The 18,252-nt window shown below is 33.7% G+C and overlaps 1 protein-coding gene across 2 annotated transcripts in view; it reads left to right on the forward strand.

Annotated features, from left to right (window-relative positions):
* The first annotated feature begins 1,577 nt into the window (after positions 1-1,577).
* Positions 1,578-18,252, forward strand: part of LOC110034002 (ATP-dependent DNA helicase Q-like 4A) — a 38,864-nt gene continuing 22,189 nt past the window's right edge. For both annotated transcript variants that reach the window (XM_020738218.1, XM_020738219.1), the window contains exons 1-12: positions 1,578-1,895; positions 2,073-2,186; positions 5,179-5,255; positions 5,620-5,802; positions 9,632-9,689; positions 9,889-10,332; positions 10,420-10,593; positions 10,939-11,069; positions 11,180-11,537; positions 11,621-11,752; positions 13,369-13,455; positions 13,544-13,671. In XM_020738218.1, coding sequence (XP_020593877.1) covers positions 5,233-5,255; positions 5,620-5,802; positions 9,632-9,689; positions 9,889-10,332; positions 10,420-10,593; positions 10,939-11,069; positions 11,180-11,537; positions 11,621-11,752; positions 13,369-13,455; positions 13,544-13,671 — 1,718 coding nt within the window. In that variant the 5' untranslated portion in view covers positions 1,578-1,895; positions 2,073-2,186; positions 5,179-5,232. The remainder of the gene's footprint in view (positions 1,896-2,072; positions 2,187-5,178; positions 5,256-5,619; positions 5,803-9,631; positions 9,690-9,888; positions 10,333-10,419; positions 10,594-10,938; positions 11,070-11,179; positions 11,538-11,620; positions 11,753-13,368; positions 13,456-13,543; positions 13,672-18,252) is intronic.

Below are 18,252 nucleotides of genomic sequence, written 5' to 3' on the forward strand. Positions count from 1 at the left end.
CCAAATTCAACCAGTGAAAAGATGAGAAGCATGCCAAATGGGCATTGGGAAGCTATGTGAAACAAGATGAAAATGGACATGGAGCTTGGGTGTGGACTTTATCACATGTGAGAGCAGCTAGGTGGATTGCTTTATAGGTGAAGAAAGGATGGAGGGAGTGGTGTTACAGCGGGATAAGAGAGGTGCGAAAATGGGGAGATCCTAGAAGGAGCTACAGCCTATTCAAGGAAGAGTTTCACGTGGGAGAGCGGAGAGAAGAGAGGAAGATGGCTGTGTGAGGGAAAAATGAGGGGCAAAGATGTGCAGTATTATGTTTAGATACATATATACATTTACTGAGTTCAAATCGTAGAAAACTATTCTTCGAATATTTTTTATGCTCATGTTCACATCTTATATTTTCAATGAGTAAAAACTTTGTTCGTTTGATTCACAGCCTCACAGCAAATGCAAGGTAAGGCTGCATACAATAACCGACCCCTGCTCTTGCAATTACATAGACTTAATGAAATTATAAATTTTAAGACTTGCTGGAACATTGTACCCAAAACTGAGAATGAAGCAATCACATTCGTATCCCACCCCCCCCATGGGGATAACATGTTATACAATTAATAAAATGAGAGACGAGAAAGGGGTGAACCAAGTAAATTTTAGGAGAATGACTAAACAAAATAATGGAGGATATGATTTCGGAGTAGAGAAAGTTCATAGATATGAGTCAAGAGCCACAAGCAAGAGCGAGAGATGTAAGGGACGATCAATGAGACAAGTACTTGGTCTCGACTCGCATGACAACGATATTGGCAAGACAAGCAAACTCTAATCCTAGCAGAAACACAAAGGTTTTCGCTCGATTTCTCAGTTGTAAGCTCGAAATGAAAACCACGAGGAATGACTGTAGGATGCAAGGTAGGACTTGGAGCCTTTGATTTTTTCAGTTTTTATATTTATTATGGTTTTAGTAGTTTTAATCTTGGCCATCAATGTAAGCTCATGTTTCCGAGATTAAATTACTTAAAATGATATAAATTATTTTTATTTAGTCTAAATTTTTTATAACATAATAAACTTAAAAATTAATTTTAATATACATTAATATTGTATATATAATCATTTTAAATTATTTAATTAATCAAAGCAAAACAAATCAAACACTATCAAACACATATATTTTTATGTTCGACTTATTTATAAATCAAACTAAAATAAAATATTAGTATTTAACTCATTCGCTTTCAGAAACGAATCAATCATGAACTATACAAAGTAAACCAACACTTGCCTTGAGTGGCTTGAAAAATAATTAGTTTTGGAAATATCTATACCATTTTTCGATCATCTAAAAATTCAATTTGATAAAGCTTACAAAATAATAAAAAAAAGATTAAATTAGTATAAAACATTTATCATATTATTCTACTTTCTTTGTTAAAAAATTTGTCAAATATGCCCCTAAAATTTGAAGGTCGGATCAATATATATGTAATACAAAAAAGGAAAAAAAAATGAAAAATAGTTTTACTCTCTTCATTAGCTATATGTTAAGTTCTTAAAATTTCGGGCTGAAGCACCATCGTTGTAATGTAAGAGGGGCAGGGTTGTGACCTAATCTCGTCCATTACGACTCATGGATTTGGTCCACATCCTCTGGATTCGCATCTTCATAAAATACGCCTCCTCCAGTGCGATTTGCGCGCTCAAATTTGAAGACGGAGAATAGGAGCGAAGCGAAAATATTTCTTTCACTCCTATCCCCTCAAAAAACCCTTTCGAAACCCTCCTCACTTCCTTCTCTGTATCCGAACGCGATTCGACTTCTCAGTGATCCATTTTGCGCACTGCCATCTTCGGGCGCACCATTTATGGGGTTCTTCTGCTGTCGTTGGATTCCTGTAAGTCTCCATTAACCTTTTGCTCTCTGTTATTTTCACTGCCTCCTTATCCGCCATGGATTTTGAGGCATTTGTTGTTATCGATTTAGGAACTTGGTTTGGATTACATTTCTTACCCTCCGATCCCGTTCTCAGTCAATTGATACTGGATTCGTTGATTTTTTGTTTCTCCTTCAGGCGGAATGCTACTTCATGCAGGGATTCGGAGCTGTATTATCTCCATTTGTATTTATGATGAAACTTTTTTAGGAAGGCTGGAGTGCTAGCTTGTTCATAGAAACCATCGTTGCGGTATGCTTATTAGATTTTTAAATCTTGTTTTATAGGTTCATGCAATATAAAACGTTGAAAAAACAGACAAATGATTCAAATAAGCCTTTTTAAGCATTCGACATGCTGCTATGTTCATATTATTGTTTTTATTGAGTGGTTTTACCTCGAGCTTTATTGTGCTTTATAATTTATTGGTGTATAGATTAAAAAGAAAGAATTACTTCAATAAGTTCTTTCTGCGGCAGGCGAAGTCGAGGACGCCAGAAAAGGAAAGTTTGGTTGCAGCCTGGAGTGGAGGAGAAAATCGGAAAGGAATCTTTGATTTTTCATTTGATTCCGCAGCTGCGGGAAGGAACTTTCAAATTTCCTTTGCTGGAGGTGAACCAGAAAAGAAAGGAGACGAACCAGACAAGGAAGAGCTTCCGATTTCCTTTGCTGCTGGAGGGGATTTTCCTATACTAGAGGCGATGAAATATTCCTCCAATCTTATTTCCTTTGTTGGACGGAGCGGCGGAGGAGCAAAATTGGAAGGGAGGACGCGGGAAAATAAATTTCACGCGGAAAAGGAAATTTAGCGCTGAGATATTCTGGAGAGAATTGGAAGGGAGGACGTGGGAAAATAAATTTCACGCGGAAAAGGAAAGTCAACGGAAAAGGAAATTTAGCGCTGAGATATTCTGGAGATATTCCAGGACTCAGGAAACGCAAGGAAAGAGAATCTGTTGCTGCACTCGGAAAATGAAAGCTGGGGCTGCCCGATTGGAAGGAAATCAATATTCGCCCTTTTGTGATATTCCAGGTTCCAGGATGCAGAATTGCAGGCACAGGCTCCAGAATTGCAAGAGCTTTTCTGGAAGGAAAACAAAGATGGAGCTTTTTAAGAAGGAAAAAAATGAGCTTTTACTAGAAAGCAGAGTTGGAGCTTTTCTGGGAAAAAAACAGAGAAGTTAAGGAAAATGATTTCTGAGAAAGTTTAATTAAGAAAAATTTAATTAAGGAAAAGTCATTTTTCTTGGAAACTTAATTAAGAGAAATACTTGAGAAATACTTAATTAAGGAAATAATACTTAATTAAGGAAATTTAATTAAAAAAATATTTCAATCATTTTTCGGAAAGATTCTATTGCTTTTCTAGGAAACTTAATTAAGAGAATATTTTAATATTTTTTTTGGAAAGATTATGTTGCTTTTCTGAGAAACTTAATTAAGGAAATCTTAATTAAGAGATTATTTAAAATGATTTGTGGCTCAACCCACATTGATGCATAAGAAGCTCCATGATGTATTTTCTTCTAAGGGGCTGAATATTCACCAAAGTGGAGATTTGTCAGACACATGTATTTCTTTTAAGGGGCTAAATATTCGCCAAGATGAAGATTTGTCAGACATATATATTTCTTCTAAGGGACTGGATATTCGCCAAGGTAGAGATTTGTCAGACATATGTATTTCTCCTAAGAGACTGGATATTCTCCAAGGTGGAGATTTGTTGAGCATATGCATTTCTCCTAATGGGGCTGGATATTCGTCAAGTTGGAGATTTGTTAGGCATGACTCATAATACAAGAATTTGGAGTCTCTTGAAATGAAGAAATATCTCTTGAAATTTAGTGGGTTGGGGGATCAACGAGAGTGCAGCGAAAGCGTGGTGGCTCAACCCACATTGGTGCATAAGAAATTTCATGATGTATTTTCTCTTAAGGGACTGGATATTCGCCAAGGTGAAGATTTGTTAGACATATGTATTTCTCCTAAGGGGCTGGATATTAGTCAATGTGGAGATTTGTTATGCATATGTATTTCTCATAAGAGGCTGAATATTCGCTAAGGTGGAGATTTGTTAAGTATGAATTATATATCATAAATGAGACAAATGCTGGAGCGGAGCGGAGCCCACGAGCGAAGTGGAGCGGAAGTATCTGTCCAATTGGGGGAGTTTCATTATGTGAGTTTGGGGTGCGGGGGCAACACCCCGCGGTTTGGTACAGGGATAATTTAAGTAATTACATATTGTACTATAGGGTTATATATATGTCCTACTTGTAACTCTAGGCGAGTCTACGAGACCCTGAGATTCTGAATCTTGCATTCTGTACTCTTTTCTGAATATTGAAAAGAAAGTCACCGCTCTGCTCCCGAGGATATAGACATCTTTATCTAACCTTGTGAATCTCTGTGTGTTCTTCTGGATTTGTGTCAATTTTTATTTTGCTTCGCCCTAATTTCTCAACATCTTTTATCGAGATTCTGGATAATATCTTATATTAGTATGGTGTGAGAGGTTTTTAGCTTCTTGTTTGGCTGCTTTTAGCAGCGGTTAGACTTATCCGCTGATGGAGAAAATTGCAGCTGCTAAGTGCCAATGAAGCCTGCTATGTCAGTGACGGGCATTTATATCTTATTAGTGCGTGCAGGTTGAGTAGTCTATTTCCCAATCCTCAACATGCGCCCAACTCCAAAATTCAAATTTTTGTGTTAAAGAATCACGATTAGTTTCTCTAAGCTTATATTATTTTGGCATTTATGTCACCACCAACATGCTTCTAAATTGATAGGTCGTGTCTTTCTAGTTTTTGTTAATTTGAGAACAATGGAATTCATGAGTGGCTATATAGGCATACGTTACTGCGTCTCACATACGGAGATGTTATACTAAAATATGAAATTTTGTTCACCTTGGCAACCTCTTGCACTTGAGTACGGTTTAGCCTGTTACCTGTTGCTATGCCAAGCTTTTTCAGTACAAAATTCATGTTATGTGCTTTACGTTGAAGCATGTGTACTCTTCTTATCTAATTCTTTTTAGGAATAAAGAATGAACATGTTATTGTTTAAATGACATGTTTGCCTGCATAAGGTTTGCACTCCTTTTTCTGTTTTCTACTATTTAAGTTAGTGAACTTGGCTCCTACATTACTTTATTGGCATGGTTCTGTATTGGTTTAATTAGAATTGTTTTTTTTTTATTTGGCTAGCATGTATATCTTATGATTTTTCCTACTTTTTGCAGGTTTTACTAATTACTGGGCATTCTACCCCTCATTGCTAATGCAATTATCTGCTTATGAGTAACTTGGAACGATCCAGGTACACTAAATTGGGCATACAGCAATTTATTATTAAAATTTGACGACATTAGGTACTATTTTTTCAGGGGCATTTGCATACATAGCATGCAATTCTTATTTATTTACATATTTCACAGTTAAAGTTTCATATTTACAAACACAACACTCAAGTTTTTAAACATTTTATGCATATGTTTAAAACACCAAAGTGCTTTGTATGTAAATATGAACGTTTGGGTGTGAGATATACAAATACATCATTATTGCATGCTACATATGTAAATTTTCTTTTTTTTAAAAAAAATCCATATTCTCCTATGCGCTGTAATATTTTTTTTTCTTAATAGTCCAATACATGTTCCTCTCGCCTTCATGTGTGACAGAAATGTGATTAAGAAGGAATGCCCTTCCAAGGACAAGCCTCCCAAAGTCAATTGGGTGCAACATGCCACTGCTTTGGAGAACTTCTCATCCCAGTATAAATTTTTAAGCTCAAACTTTCTCTTCTCTTTGTCCACACAAAAGCCTCGTCCTGAAAGTAATGATAGAGAAATGTTATCAACAAGGTAAATACATTTATCATGCATATTCTTGTTACATGAAATAACAAAGAGCGGTTCATTTATTTATTCATCTTGGCAAGGGTTATAAACAAGCCAAGCTTGAGAGAGAGTTGAACATGTGTTTGTGTCAACTTAATTATATATATATTTTTTGTTCGTAATTATCTCGTGTTCGAAATGACTCGTGATTAGTCTATGCGTGTTTGACTCGAATTGGCTTATTTAATTGAATCAATAAGAAAAATATTTGTAGGGTACTGCATTCAAATTTGCATCATTCATAAGCAATAGAAGATGCAAAATCACATAATCACATTAGTTATAATGATTTAAACTCGAGCTAAAACGAGTTGAACATGATCAAACAAAGGGTTGTCAATGTTCTGCTCATTTATAATCCGGGCTTAAAAAAATTCGTCGTATTTGACTCGCTTATTTCATGAACGGTTCAATTATAAGCTACTTAACAAGCTGAACACGAGCTGTTCTCGAAAAAAGAGAACTCTAATTTTTGTTAGCAATGTAAGATATCTTAAGGTTTATGATTTATTAATACAAATTTAGATGAGACACAACAAAATTCACAAAACTCACAGTTTATAATTTCCCAACAATTAAGTGGCCATTTAGAATCACTTTTTTATTTTGATATGAAATAAAATTTGGATTAATATCTTAAATATATATGTAATTTTTTTTAATTTTTTATTAAATAGCTTGTAAGTTTGTTTATTTTGTGGCTTGGAAGAGGGCTTTAATGGTGGTGTTCAATGTTTTTTGTGGATTAGAGGGAGACTCTACTGATGGTCTTGGCGCAATAGATGGAGATTCATCAACCGTAGTGTGTGGTAGGTTGACAACGGATGTGGGTTGGTCGTTGAAAATTATTTTGATTTCATGTTCAACAATTAGTTTCCATTTCAGGGTTTAGCATACCTTGCTGGTACTTGACTTAGTACCATCTTTTCCTATATGGTGGTCATGTACAACAGCATCAAGCTTTTATCCCACTAATTGGGATTGACTAGATGAATCTTTTTTCTCCATTTTGTCCTATTGAGTGTCATATTTTCATTTAATTATAATAAATTATGATAAAATTTTTTATACAACATGCCCACAACATACCCAAGCTTTTCTAGTTCAGCCTCTACCTTTAACATATATGAAATCTAAAACATGTACTTTCTTAATTAGATGATTGATGTTTAATGTGATAAAAATCATCTAAGTTGATCCTCTAATCTTCTTTTATCATTGGAGCTACTCTAACCCATTCATGAATATATTCATTTCACATTTTGTTTTCTCTAAATGTGAAATCACCATCCATTTGAGCATTCTCATCTTATCAACACTTAACTTTTTTATACTTCTCTTTTACTGGCCAACATTATGCACTACAAAACATTATAGGTCTCACCATCATCTTATAAAAGTTTCTTTTAAGCCTAAGTGGTACTTTTCTATCACACAATAGATGCGATGCATTCCTCTGCTTCAATCATCCAAATTGATTTATACTAACAATATTCCCATCTATATATCGTCATTTTGAACAATAAACCCATGATATCTATGACGTTCACTCTTTTTAATGATTTGATCACCCATTGTTAAACGTTCACTCTTTTTAATGGCTTGATCACCCATTGTTACAACCCTGCTACTTGATCCACTATTATTGAAATTATATTTTATGTACTTAGTTTTAGATTTTTTCAAATGAAAGCTTTTAAACTCTAATGTTGACCTCATAAATCAAATCTCTTTGAACTCTCTCTATTCTTATCCACAAGAAGGATATTATCAGTGAAAAACAAACACCAATGTTCATCCTCCTGTAAATGTTCAATAAGAACATCTATCACTAAAACAAAACGATAACTAAAACAAAGCTGATCCATGTGTAATACAATTGAAATAATAAAAACTTGGTCAATTCTCCTTTTGTTCGAACAAAGGTAACAACTCTGGTATACATATTTTTAATGATTTGAATATAACCAATGTCAACATCTTTTTTTTCTAAAACTCTCTAAAGTATTTCTCTTGGAATCATATCACAAATTTTTTCTAAATCAACAAAAATCATATGTAGATCCTACCTACTCTTTCTGTGCTCTCCATCAAACCTCTCAATAAATGCATAATTTTCATACTAGACTTGCTTGGCATGAGTTTTGAGAAATTTTTGTATCATGTTGTAACCTATGTTCTATTAGTCTCCCATACTTTAATGTATGACACATTAACTTAATTTCTATATAATTTGCACTCTTGTGCAACCCATTTATTTTAAAAAAAAAGGAAGCAATAGACTATCTCCATTTGTTAAACATTTTTTTAGTTTTGAAAATAATATTAAAATGATTGGTAAGCCAATAAATTTCAAGATATCATAAATATTTTCACACTTATTTTGAAATATCATCATGTCCTGCTATTTTTTCACACTTCATTTTCTTAAAGCATCCTCAACTTCTGTTTTACTAATGCAATGGTAGAAATAAAAAAAAAAATTGTTATTATTTACGATGTTAAGATCATTGAAGTCGATCTTATTGGAGTTTGATAATTATTTTTGTTATGCTAGTCTATATGGTACAGGTGTTACCTATGATTTCTATTAATTTGTTATAGTAGAAGTTCATATTATTCGTGCGAAATTCTTGTAAACAGGACTTACTGACATAGGACTGTAGCAATTTACTATTTCTAGGACTATATTAGGTTTCATTGGTTTAGTTTTTCGCTAATGCTACTTACAAAGTTGCTGTTTTTATGTGTTTTCTTATTTATGAGATTTTCTCAGGGAGTTATGTGTAGTCATTTTAAATTTGTGCTTTTTGGATAAAGTTGAATGTTATTTGAAATCTAATTGCATCGTGCTTGTGCCAACTATATATCCTAAACTTAGAATTAGGGGTCCATCAAAAGAAGTTATGAGGCATACGGAATATTATTTTTGAATAAATGAAATTGTATTCTTCCACTTCCAACCTTATTAGTTAGATATATATGATTCTTTCCAGTGTGTTACAAATGCTTATACTTAGTTCCATGGAAATTTGTCTTCTTGTTTTGGTGGGTGCCACATATTTTTTATTTTGTTAAAATATTTTTTTTGATTTGAGTTCATTTACATAAATTGATATTGACTTACGTGCTCATGATTTTATTTAAATGCCATATGAGTCTCTTCTATCCACTGCACATGCTTGACGGGCGGGGGGCACACTTTACATTAATGCGTGCATTTGGAAATCTGTCAGATTGGTTGAATTTCAAATATAAAGAGATTAACTAAGGGCTCAATTTTAAATACATTATTATTTTACATTGAATTTCATTTTCTTTTAAATAAACAGCTGCAGTTCCAAATTCTCTATATTAAGAGTCCAATGCACTGGTGGTGCTGCCGACCACATAGTCTCTTAGGCAGTTTGCATTTTTCTCAAGAACTTTCGCAGACTCACATGCTCCTGTTAAAGAGGCATTGGTTATATCTTTTTGTCGCTATTTGTGTTAATTATTTTCTTATATGTAAGTTGTTCTTTCTAATATTTCTTCTTTATGGGAACATGTTGTCTTTTTGTCTATTTTATTTTTTCAAAAAGAATATGTAGCAAGCTTTTGCTTTGACTGCTTAATAGTTTGTTGGTCGGATGCTTCAGCTTTGAAGATGAAAAATGATCACCGAAAGGCTTAAATTTAAAGAAAATAATAATTACTAATTTCTCTGGACCTTGCGGATATTCTTATGCTAGATGTTTTGCATCAATGTGTGCTCGTAATCTTATTTCTTATCTACCTTCTTTGTTTTTTCTAGGCCAATGGCTTGCAACATTAAAAAAATTAGAACATTACAAAGCTCACAGGTTGAGAAGGTAGGTTTAGAGCTCTCTTTTATAAATGATTGGAGTTTTCGAACTTCTATCCTGCCTGCTATCATAAAAAATGTTCCTTTTCTGCTAATTTGTCTTCTGATTGAATGCTGTTTAAGTTGGCACAAGAAGATGCTTCTCTTCATTTGATATTGTTGCTATGTTATTGTCTTGCTCTATTTGAAATTTTGTTTTCTATTAGGCTTGGAAAGCTCTTTTTAATAGTCAACAGAAAAACAAGAATTACCTGAGGCCTGGAATCACTGCTCCTGTAAAGAATTCTAGGGGAAATGCTACTGTAACTGAGGGCTTAGGTTCTTGTAAAACTTTGAAGGAACCTTCGAGTTTCCAAAGAGCTGGTTTATTAGCCTCTAGAAATACTTCAACATACCAAGGGGGTTGTAACTTGTTTAATGACTCAGAGGCCGGTAACTGTGGTTCCTTAAAACACACTGATTTTTCTTCAAGCTTCAGCATTGGTATTAGTAAGGTTAATGAGGAGTCTAATGTGTTAAGAGAGAATATAAAAATAACTTCAATGCCTTGTAGCAACTCCAGTTTGGAAAATTGCGAGGCCTCGTTTTCAGGCGTGGACAGATGTGCTGATAGAAGTTATGTAGATGCTACAGATGATGAAATTTTAGAGGTAGAATCGAGTACTTGCTTATTTATTTAAGCTTTTTTAAAAAATTATGATACTTTGTTGATTCACATGATTGACAACTTGTTACAGAATATTGATGTTGACCAGATAGTCATGAGCCATTATCAAGCTGTAGGTACACCTCAGGGACCTGTATCAAAAAATATGCCATCATCTGCAAATTGCAGTGAAAGTAATGTTGCAGCTTTCAGCCGGCATACCTTGCCCCAAGAACTATGTGAACTATGTAAACATGGCTTTAAGGTATGTGAGTACTATATATAACCTTTTATTTTAGGTTAGTTTCATTTGCCTGCTATAAAGCAGTCAATATTGCACAGCTCTTCTTTGTTTTCATGAAATCAAACTTGCCTATTTTGTTGTTCAAAATTACATCACACGTTAACTTCAATCCATTTTTTTAAGTTGTTGAACCCAAACTGATAAGATTGAACTTAAGAAACAAAGGTAAGTAATTTCAAAAAAAATGAAAGTTATGTGTAGTGCTGACTATTTGTACGGGAGATAAGTGTAATTAGTCCCCTTTTTCTTTTAATTTTGAATTCTATTTACATAATAATGATAACCGCTATTTCATAAATGTTGCAGCTAGCACTTTGTCCGAATGCATCAAATCATCTGCAGGAGATTAAGGACAGGTTGATTACGATATCAAATGAGCTTCTTGACAATGCTGGTGATCTTAGTCCTAAGCAATTTGAAGTCCTTCGCCAGGAAAGGTATTCATATTTTGCTTTGACTATATTTTAAAATTTTTGTAATTTACCTTTACGTATATGTCAATAAATCTATGATGCATATTTTTTTTGCTTGGTCATTTCTTGTCTAGATTGCTTTTGAATAAGCAAATCCAACAGTTAGAGAAGTACCTTCAAGATATAGGACAACGAAGATCACAAACTATGACCTCAACCACTCCTGTCCAGAGTTTTCTAATTGATACCCCGTTAAGTAGAACCCATGATGGCGTCAGATTTGATTCCCAGGTTCATGTGCGCAATGAATTCAGTAATTATGGAAATTGGAATTCTCCAGTGTCATTCTCAACCACAGATGGGCCAAATTGTTCATTTGCTCCCGTGGAAAGGGAAGTGTTTACCCCAAAGCTGCTTGATGTTACGTACATTGAAGGATCTGGTGATAAAAGGTGGAAACGTGTGGACTTTTCTTGGAGCAAAAAGCTTGAGGTGCCATTTCACTGATAATTGACAATTCCTTGCTTATGTTTTCACTATTCTTGTCAACATTTTTGTGCTTGTTTTTTGACTAGGCCTACAACCGGAAAGTATTTGGAAACCATTCCTTTCGCCCTAATCAGAGGGAGGTTATTAATGCGACAATGAGTGGCTATGATGTTTTTGTCTTAATGCCAACTGGTGGAGGAAAGAGCCTAACCTACCAGGTTGATCTTTTTTGTCTAGTAATTTAATTGATCGGATCTCTCTCTCTCTCTCTCTCTATCTCTCTACACACACACACCACACGTGCATATATTGACGCACACACCACACGTGCATATATTGACACACACACAGGATGATGGTCCATCATCTATTTTTTGCTGTAGGGTCTATTTGGGGCAGCTGTTGATTATTTATATTATTCTGATAATCTGATAATCTGCAGATTATCAAAATAAGCTGGCTTGCTGTTTGAGGGAGCTTATTCAAAATAACTTATTGATAGCTATTGTTGGATAAATGATCATTCTGCTCCTGTTTGGTGAAATTGTTTGCAACAGAACTGTGTGGGAGAAATAATACACAGAGCAGAAACCTCAAACTGTTACAGAAAAGTTCAAAAAAATAGAATACACTTATCATATCAACCTGAATATGATATAATAAAATAGTTGAACAAGCTTGAAATAATTAATATCTACTCGATTGGTTTATACTTCTGTGTCTTAAGATCAAAATATAAATAGATTGGTGTTGGGATAATTTTGAATTGGTGCAGAATTTTTTCCCTCTAAAAAGATCTGTATGTCTAGGAAAGTAGGATAAAAGGAGAAAGAAAGAAAGTGTGGTTGTATGTCTGGGAGAGTAATTTAACAGTACAAAGTAAATAATCGATATGTTGATAATTTACCCAGGTTATTTTTACCTACTGGTTTCAGAATCCTGTGCACCCTTGTAATATATTCATCACTACAGAAAGATAATTCAGGTCGAAAAGATTACTTTCATATCATTTTACTAAAAGCAATGGATGCAAATCAAAGAACTAAAAATAGATAGTGGCCATACTTATAGAACTTTGGTTTAATTTTCCCCAACAATAAAAGTACACTTTCACTTGAGAGTCCATAATAGAAATCAAAGGGATGAAACAAATTTAACAGAAAGCAGTAAAAGAAAATAAATTTTGAGAAGAAACCAATACGATGAAGATAGAAGCGCAGCAATAAAGATCAAGCTACAGAAAGGAATCTTAATACCTTTTGAAGCAAACATCAAAGGAGTCGCCAAAAAGCATCTGACGGGAAGTCTCTGCCTGCAACTCCCTCTTGGTGGTGAGTACAAAATGATTGGAACTCTCTTGGATCCTCCCCTCCTCATTCCAGAAGTTAGGGCAACGCGAAATGGGATCGAGGAACAGAGCCGAGATCAGGGAAGTCTGATCGCAGATGTAGGGCAACGACGGCGAGACGGGATTGAGGGGCAGCCGAATAATAATTTGTGAGTAAACGCGGAACGCGGGGTAATTAGAGTGGCGGATGAAAGAACGAATAATAACATAAACCCTTACGCGCGTTCTTTCACCGCCGACCCTAACACATTATTCAAACGGTATCCCGGTGTTCCGAAAACGCCGAACGCAGGTATAAGCTGCGCCAAACAGACCCGTAGTTTACCAATACAATTGTTTCTATACTAGTTTTATTCTCTTTTACATGCGATGTTTTACATATGAATTTTTTGTGGGCAAACTTGTTAAATGTACTCTTCCATTTATTTCATTTATTTATGCTCATTGAATTCCCACCTTTATGTCCCGATTTCAAATCTTCTGTAGCTTCCAGCCCTCATTTGCCCAGGATTGACATTGGTGGTTTCACCTCTTGTTTCGTTGATCCAGGACCAAATAATGCATCTTCTACAAGTAGTATTCTCTACCTAACAGTTGTTTGTTACAGTTTCATGCATAATGATTATTTTTGACGCTTTTCATGGTGATACAAAATTCACAGGCAAATATTCCCGCTGCTTACCTCAGCGGCAATATGGAATGGGCTGAACAGCAAGAGATTCTTAGAGAATTACAATCCGATAACTGCAAATACAAGTTGTTATACGTCACCCCAGAAAAAGTTGCAAAGTGAGTGGCCATATGTTACATCATCATTTTTTGTCATGATATTTTATGTTATGGTAGTTCTTAGGTGATTAGTTCAACCTTAATAAGTGTAATTGCCATCGTACAAGTCTATAAGTGGTAAACTTTGGTGGCTTTAAGAATGTTCTTGATTAACATAAAATTTGGAGCCCATTAACCTTCAATTTTGCTATGATAATTTTGTTGGACCGCATTTATTTCTTCTATCTTTCACCTTTAAGTTTTAAGCTTATTTATGTTATCCCATAAGTAGTTCAGAAGTAACCAATCTATTTTCTTAGATTATCTGAGTTCAAGTCTTTATTCAGACCTTTCATCCAACTTAAGTCTGTTATTTTCCTCATTATGGCATCGTTATTTATTTTCCATTTTTTCTTCATAAATTTTTTGGATGAGTTTACCAGCTATTAGTTATGAGAATGCAATTTAAATAATATTTTGCATGTTTGGTTTGGTATGAAGCTGCCCACACTTTTATATCTTTCCTGCCGTTATCACCCTTGCAGTTTAAGAGGATTTATTCTACATTGCGAAAGCGCTATTTCACCACAGACAATGCCAAAGAATGACACCTGAGGCCTATAATATAGTCTTAAAGGTTTTCGAACTATGGAATATGGTTTCCATCTTCTCTCATCAAGAAGTAGTTGATAGTTTAGGCTAATCAGTAGGAGGTTCCAACCCCCATGATGTAGATGAAATTTTTATTGGTCCTCCCGATTCTCATTTTCTTAAAAATTTTCTACTTACTTTTTAAGATACTGTCACCTTAATGTAATTTTTAAAATCAATTATATTTCATTTTTTTCTTTGATATGGTATATGATGTGAAATTTATGTTGTGATTGTACTAGCTTGTATCATTTTATTGTATTAACAATTGCAATCTTATATTTTATTCTTTGTTTCCTTAGGTGCTCTCCTCAAATAAGGCAATATGCAAGCTCCTTATTTTCTTTTGTATTCTTCTAGATTATTTATTTATTTATTTTATTTTGGTAGTCGCATAATGTTTAATTTTATGATATTCTAATTTAAAAATTTACATCTTATATGAAGAGCTTTTTTATTGAATGAGGCCCCATTTCATTCCATGGTTTTAGGAAAAGATTAATATAGACAGGCCTACCAATATATTACAAATAACGTATTATATCATTCAAATCCCTTAGTGAAGGCAATTTAATCATTACTCTACAAATTTTTCTAAAATTTAATTTAGATTTTATGCATTTTATTATTAAGATTAAATTTCAAAATATGTGACTAATTTATCCATAAAGTATCATATTTCTTCAAACTTGTCTATTGATTATGTAAAATTGATCCAAAATGGTCTCTCATATAGTGGGATGCAAATTTAATCTCAATCTGGCCTCTAGACATAAAATATTGATCCTAATTTAGTCAACTATTTTGAATCACTTTTATACAGGTGAGGAAATAAGTTGTAGAAAAGTGATACTTTGTGACTAACTTGACAAAATATAAGCATTGGGACCATTTTAGATTTTAACCAATCATCATCATCATCTATATATTATTTTCTTAGCTCATATATTTGTGTAGCAATATGATTATATGACACCCTTATCAATATATATTTTAATAAATTTGATAAAATATTTATTATTTATGCAGGGTAAATTACATTTAGGTTCTTAAGGTGTTGGATCACTTCACATTAGTCTACATTTTAAGAAAACTTTATTGGTATAGCCTAAAAAACGAAGTAGATCAAAAGAGGATTTTGTTATTGTGAAAAATAATTACACGAGGTAAGTGTAAATTCATCACCCAAAATAATGGGGACTCGCTCACTAATAACTAGTGGGGATTCACTCATTCATTATCTTGAGAACTCTCTCATCCAATAAAGTGGAGCATCTCACGTTCTAAACTTTATGCTCTCCCTAAAGTATTTTCATATCCATGCCTTTTATGGCTTTAAAATAATCTCATAGCTAATATATATGGTAGTTGGTGGGGGTTGTCAGTAGTTTGAATTACAAATTATTGAGGTGGTTGGATATATGGTATGTGATAGGAAGACCACTTAATTTCAAATTTATATTTCATTTTTCTTCTTTTTGATAGAAGAATCTCGTTTTTGTGCTTAATATTTGATGAGACACTTTCTCCATCATTGTCAATCAATGCCTATGAAAATGTTTTATGTAAGCTATGTTGAAATTCGCTCTCATACCTATTAATTTGGTGTAGGCACAAAATAACGTGAAATTGAATGTTGATAGGAATTTAATTATCATGAAAGGAAAATTACATGAGATAAGTCATGTTCCATTCCTATAAAAATTTTGGTGACTCATTTACACAACTAAACAGGGATTCACTTGCCCATTTTATTGGGAACTCACACCCAAACAAGCTGAACATCTCACTCCTACATCCTTAAGCTTTTCTTTGAACTGTTAGTATCAATGCATTTTGCAGCCTTATACATAAACTTCTAGCCAAATAAATGAGTCAGTTGATGGTGGGTAGTTGGTTCTTGGGGAGTGCAATTTAATAGGATGGTTGGTGGCTATGTGGTAGATGATGGTTGGGAAAATCACTTAATTTTTAATGGAAACATTAACTCTTACACATGCTTGAGGTTGATTTTGCGGGTCAAATATGTCCTTTTGCAGCAAACTAATTAAAAGTTCTATAGATTCCTAAACCATCATTCACTTATAATGTATTATGACAGGGATGAAAGTAAGAGATTGTGGTTGGAGCTCGAATCCACCCTTCTCAATATAGAGTCTTTGAAGAGAATGTAGACGATTCTAGCTCTCTACTTCGGGGAAAACAACGGTGGAAAGTTTAATTCAGAGGTCACATGACAAATTATTACATATATGCTTCAATCATAGCTGCTTTGAATATTTTCTTATATAATTTTCTTTTTTTTAATTTGTTTAAAATGCTTTTTAACAATATTATGACCTTGTATAAGGTTTTGTACAATATATTTGCGCCCTAATTCATTTGGTGCTTGATTTTTTTTCACGAACAATGAATTTAGGGTTTTTCTACAAGTTATTCTTTTTTGCAAATTTTTTATGAGCAGTTCCACGGTCCAGACATTTTTTTTCAAAATCTTTAGGTTTTGTAATCCATTCTTTCTATTTTCCTTCATGTTTATTGACTATTCATGGGTTTACAGTCATTTGAAATTCTTGCTTTAACAAACATATTTTATGCTAAATTATGTTTGTAATGGCTTTTCCTGTATGGTTTTACTAATGGGAGCATATTTTGATATCTTTATTGTTGCATGCTTGATGTAGTTGCAAAACTTGTTCTTAAATTGTAAAGTTGAAGTGAAGGAGAAGTTATCGTGCAACATTGGTCATCATTGTGGGAAGAGGATTAGAATAAGATAGGAGGACCATGCAAAATTTTGAGTGCTTCTTGCCTTGAAGTGAAGAGTTGAAACTGCGCCTTTGTGACCAAAAGGAATTTGTAAAAATAGAAATACCTTTACCCACCAGCCAACTCATTTATTATGAAAGAAAAAAATGGTTTCTATTCAAGCATTTATTATAATAAAATGATGAAAATAATAAGAAATTAGGTAAGAATTAATAAGAAACATTGAAATAAGGAAAGCAAAGTATAGCTTTTAACAAACTTACAAACTTCATATTTAAATCACTGAATTCTTATATAGTTTAAGTGTTTGTTATTAATATTTTTTAAATGAGTCGACACACAAGTTGACGAGCCGAGTTATGGCTAGCTAGGTCAATAAGCTCGGCTTATTAGCCATTTATCAAGTTGTGCTTAAGCTGGCTTTTGAGTCGGCTTGACTTAGTAATACCTTAGAGGAGGTAGATGGTGGAGAGAGAGAGGATTGAGCCAATGAATCTGGCAATGAGGCGGAAGAAGGGATTGAGAGTGCGGTGAGGAGGGAGTGAAGGTAGGAGAGGAAGAGAATACATAAAGTGAGAGATGTTATTAGTGAAGGCATGGAGGACAAGGGATTTGCATTCAATTGTGGTCACCAAACTTGCCTTTTGTCCTCCAACCTTTTTCACCAAGAACTGCTCAAGTTCATCAAAGTTTCAATTTAATTAATGGCAGGTGTATGAAATTTAAGGTGAAGAATCATAAGCTTGAATAATGTTTATAATTTTCTTTTGGCATTGATGATTGTAGAATGGAGGAGAATATAAGTGAAGAGGGAGAATGTTGGAATACTTTATAGCCAAAAAAGCAACAAAATGATTTTCTTATATTTATTTTACAACCATTGAATAAATCTGAGCTATTAGGTTGCATCATATTCATTTTAATTTGCATTCTCAAAATACATGTAACTTTAATCCATCCAGTCGAATATCACCTTAATATATTAAATTTTATTCTTGAGTGCAGTTTTTGTGAGACAAGTTTCTTTGACAAGTGTGTAATGGGATCTAAAGTATTCACAAGCTGGTAAAGGAAGACAATAAATTTTTTTTTTTTTGGAAAAGTTATGAGATGATTCATTTAGATTTTTGTGTCAATACTAAAGAAATTCTTGAAAATGATGCGTTGAATGTCTTGAATACA

Source organism: Phalaenopsis equestris, unplaced genomic scaffold (assembly GCF_001263595.1).
Source record: "Phalaenopsis equestris unplaced genomic scaffold, ASM126359v1 Scaffold001321, whole genome shotgun sequence".
Classification (NCBI taxonomy): Eukaryota; Viridiplantae; Streptophyta; class Magnoliopsida; order Asparagales; family Orchidaceae; genus Phalaenopsis; species Phalaenopsis equestris.